The 10,474-nt window shown below is 71.2% G+C and overlaps 2 protein-coding genes across 2 annotated transcripts; both read left to right on the forward strand.

Moving 5' to 3' along the window:
• Positions 1-167: 167 nt before the first annotated feature.
• Positions 168-5,641, forward strand: LOC102560675 (sodium- and chloride-dependent creatine transporter 1). Its single transcript, XM_059716107.1, has 14 exons — positions 168-426; positions 1,115-1,360; positions 1,784-1,915; positions 2,019-2,283; positions 2,375-2,507; positions 3,066-3,200; positions 3,292-3,395; positions 3,476-3,600; positions 3,699-3,811; positions 3,907-4,044; positions 4,124-4,226; positions 4,319-4,419; positions 4,614-4,784; positions 4,901-5,641. The coding sequence occupies exons 1-14, from the start codon at positions 384-386 to the stop codon at positions 5,030-5,032; spliced, it is 1,941 nt and encodes a 646-aa protein (XP_059572090.1). The 5' UTR covers positions 168-383; the 3' UTR covers positions 5,033-5,641.
• A 2,985-nt stretch (positions 5,642-8,626) lies between these two features.
• Positions 8,627-10,431, forward strand: LOC102565421 (epidermal differentiation-specific protein). The gene is made up of 3 exons (XM_059715994.1): positions 8,627-8,689; positions 9,212-10,322; positions 10,420-10,431. The coding sequence occupies exons 2-3, from the start codon at positions 9,240-9,242 to the stop codon at positions 10,429-10,431; spliced, it is 1,095 nt and encodes a 364-aa protein (XP_059571977.1). The 5' UTR covers positions 8,627-8,689; positions 9,212-9,239.
• The last annotated feature ends 43 nt before the right edge of the window (positions 10,432-10,474 follow it).

Genomic DNA, 10,474 nt, shown 5'->3' on the forward strand with positions numbered 1-10,474 from the left:
CGTGCGCCGCGCCGCGCCGCGCCGCGCCCCGCCCGGCCCCAGCCCCAGCCCCAGCCCGCGGCGGCGGCGGCGGCGGCGGACTGCATGTCCCGGCAGGCAGCGGGAGCCAATGGGCGCGGGGGGCGGCCCGGCCGCGGCGCGGTGGCGGCTGCCGTCGCTGCCGGCGGCGCAGAGCGATGGAGCGGCCGCCCGGAGCTGGCCCCGCCGCCGCCCGGCGCTGAGCCCGCCGCCCCCGCCGCCCGGCCCGGCCGCCCCCGGTGCCCAGCGCCATCCATGAGGTTCTTCCGGCTCACCTTCAAGTGCTTCGTGGACTGCTTCTGAGCCGGGCCGCCCCCGCGCCCGCCCGCCCGCCGCCGCCGCCCCGCGCCCGCGCCCGCGCCGCCATGGCCCCGGCCCCGGCCCCTGCGCCCGCCGGGACCGGCCCAGGTAAGGCCCCGCCGGCCCGCCTGCGCCACCGACCCGCTCCGCGCCGCTCGGCCGCCCTTATATGGAGACGCCTCCCGCTTTGTGCCCCGCGCCGCCCCCGGCCCGGCCCGGCCCGGCCCGGCCCGGCCCGCACCGCACGTGCGGCGCCTGAGTCACCGCTCTGCAGCCTGACGTCACGCCGCAGCCCGCACCTGCGGCGTCACTCGCGGTCGGCGGCCCGCACCCCCAGTCCAGCCTGGTGCGGGGGGTTCCCAGTGCCCCCAGTCCAGCCTGCTGGAGGAGTTCCCAGCGTCCCCAGTCCAGCCTGCTGGAGGAGTTCCCAGTGACCCTAGTCCAGCCTGGTGGCAGGTTCCCAGTGTCCCCAGTCCAGCCTGGTGGGGGGGGCTTCCCAGTGTCCCCAGTCCAGCCTGGCGGGGGGGCTTCCCAGTGTCCCCAGTCCAGCCTGGCGGGGGGGCTTCCCAGTGTCCCCAGTCCAGCCTGGCAGGGGGGTTCCCGGTGCCCCCAGTCCAGCCTGGTGGCAGGTTCCCAGTGCCCCCCGTCCCAGCCTGGTGGAGAGGTTCCCGGTGCCCCCAGTCCAGCCTGGCGGCCCATGGGGCAGGGCTCCTGTGACCAGGGCAGCGATGGCGCCCAGGCCCGTGGGGGTCCCAGTCCCCACAGCCACCCCCCCGGCCCGGCCTTGTCTCCGCAGAGGGCAGCAGGTGCTCGGAGGCAGCCGAGGTGGAGGGCGCGGAGCCGGCGGGGCCGGGCGAGCCGGGCCCCGAGGAGCGGGCCGTCACCGCGCCGCTGGTGGTGCCCGCAGCGCCCGTGAAGATCCCCGTGCCTGAGCGCGAGACCTGGACGCGGCAGATGGACTTCATCATGTCGTGCGTGGGCTTCGCCGTGGGGCTGGGCAACGTCTGGCGCTTCCCCTACCTCTGCTACAAGAACGGCGGAGGTGAGGGCCGGCCGCGGGCCGCACTCCCCGCACCGCACCGCACCGCCCCGGCCCTGCCTGCTCTCCCCGTTTCCACGGCAACCGTCTCCGCGCTGCCGTGGAGCTCTGTTTTGCCTCCCTGCCCTCCCCCCCCCACCCCAACGCGGCACGCACAGCCCCGGCTCTGCCCTGGTGCATTGTGGGAGAATCCCGCACACCCGCAGGCAGCTGGCTGGCCGGGGCCAGACCCCTGGGCACGCGCCCGCTCCCGCGCCCCTGCCAGCTCTGACCTAGATCCGCGAGCAGGCGGCGGGCGCAGCGTGCTGGAGCAGGGGGGCTGCAGCGGGGGGAGGGGCGCGGCTGCCTGCCCACATTTCAGAGCTGGAAGCCGCTGGGCCTGGCCCCGGCCCCCTGCCTGTCCCAACGGCGCAGGTGTCCCCACAGGCGTCTTTCTGATCCCCTACCTCCTGATCGTCTTTGTGGGGGGCATCCCCGTCTTCTTCCTGGAGGTGGCGCTGGGCCAGTTCATGAAGCAGGGCGGGATCGCCGCCTGGAACATCGCCCCCCTCTTCAAAGGTGCGTGCGGGGGCCACGCGCCCAGCCCCGCCCAGCCCGTCAGAGCCAGCTCTGGCTCCGGCGCTGAGCCCTGCCGGCTCTGATGTGCCCCCCGCACCTCCAGGTCTGGGCCTGGCCTCCATGGTCATCGTGTTCTTCTGCAACTCCTACTACATCATGATCCTGGTCTGGGGGCTCTTCTACCTGGCCCACTCGCTCACGGACACGCTGCCCTGGGCCACCTGCGGCCACGCCTGGAACACGGAGCGCTGCACTGAGCTCTTCGCCCTGGGCCTGTGCCCCAACGGCACCAACAGCAGTGCCGGCCCTGGCAACTTCAGCTGCGCCGAGCTGGCCGGCAAGCGCTCGCCCGTCATCGAGTTCTGGGAGTGAGTGCCCAGGCCGGGGGTGGGCGGGGGCCAGGGAGCTCCGGTGGGAGCCGCCTGCTGAGCTGGCCGTGCCGCGCTGTGCCCGCTGCAGGAACAAGGTGCTGCGGCTCTCAGGGGGCCTGGGCGAGCCAGGGGAGCTGCACTGGCAGATGGTGCTGTGCCTGCTGGCCACGTGGCTCATCGTCTACTTCTGCATCTGGAAGGGCGTCAAGTCCACCGGGAAGGTAACGGCCGCCCGGGCAGGCGGCAGGGACGCGGCCACGAGATCCGGCGTGAGGTCCGTGCTGCGCACACCCCGCCCCAAGGGGCTGTCAGTGCCGGGTGCCAGCCAGTTGAGCTGCAGCATCCCCTGGGCTCCTGCTGGAGGTGGGGCTCTGCAGGGCTTGGCTCTGCTCCCGAGCGCTGCCGTGCCCTCGGTCTCCCGCACCCCGACGCGGGCAGATGGCAGGGAGGAGCCACTGGCGGGGACCAGAGTCCTAGCTCCTGGGTCAGCATTGCGCCTGGCTCGGAGGTAACCCTGGGACAGTCGCGGCTGGCACCGCAGAGCTCCCAGCGCCTTGCCAGTGCCCGCTTGTCCTGGCCCCCGCTCTGCTGCCCAAGGGACCCAGCAGCCCCACAAGGCTGAGGCATGGACTCCCCGAGTGAAGACAGCAGCGTGGGCTGAGCCCTGGGGATGTGGCTGGGGCTGTTGCGCCCCCAGGCCAGACAGCTGCAGCCTGCCCTGGGAAGGGCCCCTGCCCAGCGCCGAGTGCAGCCGGCCTGACCCGCGCCTGCTCCGGCAGGTCGTGTACTTCACAGCACTGTTCCCCTACGTGGTCCTGATTCTGCTGCTGGTGCACGGTGTCACACTGCCTGGGGCGCTGGGGGGCATCGTCTACTACCTGAAGCCCGACTGGTCCAAGCTGGCTGAAGCCCAGGTGAGGGGTGGCTGAAAGGGCTGGAGCGGGGTGGGGTGGGGCGGGGCAGAGCTGGGGGCACCCCTGGGCTGTGACCCTCCTGTGCGCCCAGGTGTGGATCGACGCGGGCACGCAGATCTTCTTCTCCTATGCCATCGGGCTGGGTGCCCTGACCGCACTGGGCAGCTACAACCGGTTCCACAACAACTGCTACCGGTGAGGTCCGGCACTGGGGGGGCCAGGCCACACGCAGCGCGTTCCCCACATGGCACTGACCTTCCCCCTGCCTCCTGCAGGGACGCCTACGTCCTGGCCGTGATCAACAGCTCCACCAGCTTCTTTGCCGGCTTCGTGGTCTTCTCAGTGCTGGGCTTCATGGCGTCCGAGCAGGGCGTCGACATCTCCAAAGTGGCCGAGTCAGGTGAGTGCTGACTCCAGCCTGGTGCTGGGGCAGCTCCCAGCACTGGAGGCTATGCCAGGCCTGCCCCTGCCACCCCCTGACCCAGCCGTTTCCCGCAGGCCCCGGACTGGCCTTCATTGCCTACCCCAAGGCTGTGACCCTGATGCCCCTGTCACCGCTCTGGGCCACCCTCTTCTTCTTCATGCTGCTTGTGCTGGGACTCGACAGCCAGGTGCGGCCGGGAAAGAGGGGCTGTGGGCCAGAGTGAGCAGGAGCGGGGGGGAACGTGGGGGCTCGGTGCTATGCTGACCCTTCTGCCCTGTGCAGTTCGTGGGCGTCGAGGGCTTCATCACGGGCATCCTGGACCTGTTCCCGCAGCCGGGCGCTGGCTCGCTGCGCCGGGAGTTCACAGCCGCGCTGTGCTGCCTGCTCTGCTGCCTCATCGACCTCTCCATGGTGACCGAGGTAGGGGTGCGGGCTGGGTGCAGGGGTGGGTGCTGTGCAGGGCCGGGGGGGGCTGGCGGTGATGGCTGTGCTGCCCCAGGGCGGCATGTACGTCTTTCAGCTCTTCGACTACTACTCGGCCAGCGGCATCACGCTGCTGTGGCAGGCCTTCTGGGAGTGTGTCGTCATCGCCTGGGTCTATGGTGAGGGCCAGGGGACCGAGTGCCAGGGGTGGGACAGAGTGTCTGGGGCAGGGCACCAGGTCCCCAGCAAACCCGCTGTGCTCGTCCCACAGGAGCCGACCGCTTCATGGATGACGTGGCCCGCATGATCGGCTACCGGCCCCTGCCCTTCATGAAGTGGTGCTGGGCCGTCATCACTCCCCTGGTCTGCGTGGTGAGTGCACCCCCGCGGGGGCACATGTGCCGGTGTGGCCCGTGGCTGCAGGGAGGCAGCTCTGTCCTGCACCCACCTCGTGGCGCAGGCAGGAGTCCCAGCCCTCGCGCCCACCCTGCCACGGTCCTTGGGCTGCCCAGGCCCTGGGGAGGAAGAGACTTCCCTGGGTCTCATGGCTGTCTCCTGCACCCCAGGGCATCTTCCTCTTCCATGTGGTGAACTACCAGCAGCTGACGTACAACCAGACCTACGTGTACCCCTGGTGGGGTGACGCCATCGGCTGGGCCATGGCCCTCTCTTCCATGCTCTGCATCCCATGCACCGTTCTCTACAAACTGCTGCGCTGCAAGGGCTCCCTGCGAGAGGTGAGCACCCGGGGCCCTGGCACCGGCTGCATGGTGCAGCCTGACAGGGATGGGGTGGGGGCGGGAGGGGTTGGGCCCCCCAAGACCAGGCTGGTGACCGGCGGCTTCGCTCGCAGCGCTGGCAGCTCCTGACAACGCCGATCTGGGGGCACCACCACCTCGAGTACTTGACGCCTGAGGCCGAGGCCAAGCTGCTGGCACCTGAAGCCCCCAAGGAGAAGGCAACGCTCTTTGAGACTGTGATCTGAGCGCCCGCCGGGGCGGTCCTGCCGCCCCACTCATAGCAATAACGCCACACGCCGCCGGCACCTCCCCGGCACCCGCTCTGCACTTGCCCGAGGCCTGGCTGGGCACTGGGGCCCTTCCAGACCTGAGGCTGCCTCGGTGCACAGTCAGCCCACGTGACCCCTCTGGCCTGGCCTGCCTGGGGGCAGCAGGGCACCTGCAGCTGGGGCAGACACAGCCCAGAGGGGGCACGGGGGTTCCCCGGTTCCCACACAGGCAGGTCTTCCTTCCATCTGGCTGCAGGGTGGGGGAGATAGGGCCCATGCTCGGCCCCTCTGCTCTTCCAGGCCCCGGCTGCCCCATGGCCCCCGCTCTGGCCCCGGCGGTGACTCGCTGCCCTTGTGCTACCCTGGCCCTTGCATCGCCTGGGCAGGGGCTGCGTCCTGCCCCCTTTGCACCAGCCCCTGGCATCCAGTCCCGCCTCGGCCCCCGCGCCCTCGCCCCAGTCCCGGCCGAGCTGCCCCGTGTCGTGCCGTGCCGTGTGTGTGTGCGCCGCACCGCCCCTGGCTTTGCCCTCGGTGTCGCTCTGTACGGACCCATCCAACATCTGGCAATAAATGTGGGACACCCTAGGCCTGGCCCCAGTTCTGAGCTGCGCGGGGGCTGCAGGGGGGTGCGGTGTGGGAGTAGGGCCAGGCCACTGCTGTCTCCCAGGCTGCTGGGAGCTTCAGGGTGGGCAGGAGCTCCAGGGCCCTCCATGACCTTGGCGCAGATGCCTGGGTTCCCCCTGCCTGGCGCTGCGTGCTCAATGGGGCAGGGCCTGGGAGCTGTCTCACCCCACCCCAGCTGGTGCCGCCATCCCCCTGGGCTCTGGCCACATCCCTCAATAGCGCATCGCTCAGCCACGGGGCAATGCCAGGGTCCAGCAGCTCACGGGCCCTGTGTCATACGTCTGCTCCCTGGCCCCTTGCTCCTGCTGCGCAGCCCCCGCCAGGCTGGTGCCCCTCCATGCTGACCCCCACCCTCGCTGTGCCTGCCATGCTGCCCAGCTGCAACGGGTGGTCCACTGGCCTCTTCCCCAGGGTTGTGGCCATGGCCAGGTCAGGGCAGGCATCAGTGGGTGCCTGTCCCGGCCCTCAGGGCCCAGCCTTGCCCAGGATGAGGGTTGCTTTGGGCTCACAGCCGCGTGGTCTATGATGGCTGCTCACCAAGGTGGGAAGCTATGGCCTGAGCGATCAATGGCTCCCAATCCCCACAGGCCGGTGGTAGGGGCATTGTGGGTTGCAGCACCAGTGGGAAAGGCCTGAGGCCCTGGTGTGGTCGTGGTGCGGGGCCACCCCCAGGCCCAGCCACAGGATCCCTAGCGTGCTACCCACAGCCGTGGCTGGGCAGGGCCTGGAGGAAGGACGTGGGTGGCTCTCACCACCTGGCCTTGGCTTGCCCAGCCGGGGTCATGGTGCCCCAGGTCGGCTGGGGCTAGGACTAGGGCTTGAAAGCAAAGCGCCTGCCCAGCTCCCCCCATGGCAGCCTCCCCATGCGCCAGGGGCTGCAGCCTGGCCGGGGCCTCGCACTCATTCCTGGCAGGCCTGGGGCTCGGCGCCATGCTGGGGCGGCTCCTGGGCCAGGCAGTGCCTGCGCAGTCGGGCTGCGTCTCCCGCTCCCGCTCTCCTTGGAATGCTGCTCCCGCCCGCCCGGGCGCTGCGGTGCCACAGGCCTGGCCGCCCGCCAAGCCGAGCTGCCAAGCAGGCAGGGAGCGGGATCACCTTGCGCCCGGGGGCTCCATGTCCTCTTAGCCAGTGCCTGCCAGGGGGGCTGGGGCCTGGCAGGGCTGGGCCGGGGCAATGCTGTGCCCCGAGCAGGGGCTGTGCCCCATGCCCCCGCCATCCACCCGGCTGCAGCAGCACAGCCACGGTGATCTGGAAAGCGGGGGCCACTAATGGCCAGGGCCACGGAGCCCCCCACCCCTCCCCTGCAGGGCACCTGCATCACCTCTACGTTGCCTGGGTCTTGGCTGGGGGCTGCACCCAAGCGAGCAGGTTTTGCTGGAGCTGGGGCCGGCGGTGGTGCGTGGCCTGACCTTGCACCGCCCTCGCAGCTTGGCTCCGTGCTGCCTCCAGCCTGGCCTGCACCGAGCCGCCTGGCTGTGACCCCCCACCCTGGCCCGCCACGTTCCTGCCCCCACCACACACACACACACACACACACACACACACACACACACACACACACACACACACACACACGGCGGGTGGGGGCGAGCAGGCGGGGCCCACGCGGGATGGTGCTGCCACCTTGTGGCCTGCTGAGTGCCACGGAGACACGGCACCAGCAGCAGTGAGACCGTGTCCTGGGGCCCCATGGTTTGGGGTGGCAGAGCTGGGGGGTGGGTTGGACCATGACCAATCTGGGGAGGGTTGGGGTGAGCGGGTCCTGGGGCCTGAGCAGCCCACGGGGAGCCCGGCAGAGCACCGTGGCAGCAGCCCTAGGCTCAAGACGCGGCTCCTTGGCCAGCTCTTTTACAACTCCTGGGCAGTGCCCAGGGGGCCTCGGCCAAGAACTGCCCAGGCCAAGCAGCCCCACTCCTGGCCCTGCTGGGGCCTGGCTGGCAGGCCTGGCGTGGGGGCTGCGGGTACTCAGCTCCCTCCAGGCGTGTCTGGGGGTGGGCCAGGGGTACACACACAGAGGGCTGGGCCTGTCCCAGGCTGGCACCCCCCCCGCGGCCGAGTGTGGCACAGACAGTGCTTATGGCGGGTCGGCCTGAAAGGGGGCTGTGCTGCCTGCGGGGAAGGGGCTGCCAGAGCCCTGGGAGCGGGGGTCAGAGGGCCACGCTGAGCTGGGAGTGCCCAGCCAGGGCAGGGCGGAGGTGGGACGGCCCATCCTGCGCAGGGCTGGGAGCAGACGGAGTGGAAGCAGGGCAGGAGCTGCCCTGAGCTGCAGGCACCTGCCCTGTGCACTGCCAGCTGGGCAAGGCCTCTCTGGCCAAGGACGGGAAGGGCTTCTTACCTCAGTAACCGGGCACGAGTCTGGCCTCTGCCCACCTGCCTGGGCTCTGGGATGGAGCAGCTCTGCACATAAACCACAGAGAAAAGTCACCAGGGCCTGAGCCTCCTGCCCACAGCAGCACCCTCACAGGGCCCACAGGCAGGACGGGGCGTCGGGCTCCACAGGGAGCAGGACACGGCCGTGGAGCTCATTCAGGCCCCCCTGAGAGCAGGGGCACGGGGTACCTGTGCCAGGCAGGGCTGTGGCCTCAGCATCAGGGCAGCGCATCGGGGCCTTGGGGTGCTGCTGCCCACTAGGAAGGGTGCAGAGCAAAGCCCGGCATCGCTCACGTGGCTAAGTGCCTGTCACCGGGGCAGGGCCAGGTCGCCTGACCAGACTGTCCCGACGCACTGGCTCAGAGGCAGGATGGACTGGGCCAGACTGGCCATGCCAGTGGGGCGAGGCCCTGTGCTGTGTGATCCTGTGCAGCACCCAGGCGCAGGGCGTGGTGGGTGGGGTCTGCTGTGTGGGTGCAGCGTTGTCATCGCAGGATGCTGCAGGACCTGCAGCCCTGGGTGCAGGCCTCGACGTGCCTGGAGCCGTCCCTGCACCTATTAAAGCAGCCACAGCACAGGGCTGCCGGCACCTGGGAAGTTCGCTGCAGCTGGGCCACACGGGTGAGGCGCGACCCCGTCCAGGTGAGGCACTGCACGGCGCTGAGCTGGGAGCCAGGAGCTCCAGGGGCCTCCACCCCCAGTGCCCTGTGTCCTCCAGCCCTGGCACCAGGCCTGGATTTCCCACGGGACCCCAAGGTGTCTGGCAAGGGTGGGCAGCCCCTGCCCAGGCCCATGGGCACAGCTGGGCTGGCAAGCGCAGCAGCTGCCGGGGCTGGAAGGAGCAGCTGCGGGAGGTGGCAGAGCTGGACTGGGTCCCCCGCGCTCCGGAAGCAGGGTGGTGCCAGCAGGGCTGGCGGGGAGGCCTGGGCAGGGACCCGTGGAGGGGAACTGGGATCTCACTGGGGGCGGAGAAGGGGGAACGACTGACACCTCCACGGGTGGACGTGTCGGGCCCTCGGGCGGGAGCAGCCCCAAGGCTGTGGACAGCAGCATTGCCCTGGGGAGCGGCCCGAGGATGGGAGCTCATCCCCGGGCCAAGGGGCAGGGCCAGGTTTCAGGCCGCTCCAAGCCCAGGCACCCACGTCTCGCCTCCCACCCCTGCAGAGCTGGTTCCTGCTGCCCCAGCACAGACATGCTGCCAGGCGCCGAGATGGAGGTGGCCCCGGCAGAGCCCAGCGCCAACCGGATCGTGGTGTACGAGCGCCCCGGCTTCGAGGGGCTGCAGCGGGAGTTCACGTGCGACGTGCCCGACCTGCACGAGCTGGACTTCGGGGACTGCATCAGCTCCCTGCGCGTGGTGGGGCAGCCCTGGGTGGCCTACACGGGCCCCAAGTACGAGGGCGACGCCTTCCCCTTTGAGGAGGGCGAGTACGCGGAGGTGGAGCCGCGCGGCAGCTTCTCCTCGCTGCGCCTCGTGCACCACGACCTGGACGAGCCGCAGATCACGCTGTACGAGGACGCCGGCTTCGCGGGCCGCAGCAAGGTGGTGACGGAGGAGACCAACCTGGCCTACGGCTACTTTGACGACCGCGTGTCCTCGCATGAGGTGCAGCGCGGCGTGTGGCTGCTCTACCAGGACCCAGGCCGCGGCGGCCAGCGGTACATCGCCTGGCCCGGCGAGCGCCTGGCCGACTACCGGCCCGGCCTGCGCTTGCAAGACCGCCTCTCGCACCTGCGGCCGCTGCGGCCCGGGCGGCCCCGCATCACGGCCCGCCTGCTCTGGGACCAGAAGCGCGTGGAGGAGGAGCGCGAGGTGCTGCTGGACGAGATGGTGGCGGTGAACGAGACGGAGACGGAGCAGGCGCTGAGCAGCGGCAGCAGCCGGGAGTACAGCACGGTCACGGCGCAGAGCTTCCACTTCAGCGCCGCCACCCGCCTGCGCGCCGGCCTGGCCTTCACGCTGGCCCTGGAGGCGGCCGCCGAGTTCCGCGTGGAGAAGGGCCGCAGCGAGAGCCGCACTCTGCGCGAGCGGGCCGAGGTGCTGCTGCCCGCCAAGGTGCCGCCGCGCACCCGCCTGGCCGTGCAGGTGGTGCGGCGCGAGGCGGCCGTGGTCGTGCCCGTGGAGCTCACGCTGCTGCAGAACGAGCGCGTCCGCACCGAGCGCGGCGAGTACCGCTGCCGCTCCGCCGCCAGCCTCTGCGCCCGCTACACCATGACCCCCATCGCCGACCCCGCCCCGGACCGGCGTGGTCCCGCGGCCCCGGCCCCGGCCCCGGCCCCGGATGATGCCCCGGCCCCGGCCCCGGCCCCGGCCCAGCCCTGAGCCCCGCGGGGAAGGGTCGTGGGCGGACCCTCCACCCCCCGCACCGCAGCGGGTGCCGTGAGCGCGGGCTGCGCTGAGCCCGCGCCGGGCGTCAATAAACCCGC

The sequence above is a fragment of the Alligator mississippiensis genome, chromosome 12, assembly GCF_030867095.1.
Source record: "Alligator mississippiensis isolate rAllMis1 chromosome 12, rAllMis1, whole genome shotgun sequence".
Lineage (NCBI taxonomy): Eukaryota > Metazoa > Chordata > Crocodylia > Alligatoridae > Alligator > Alligator mississippiensis.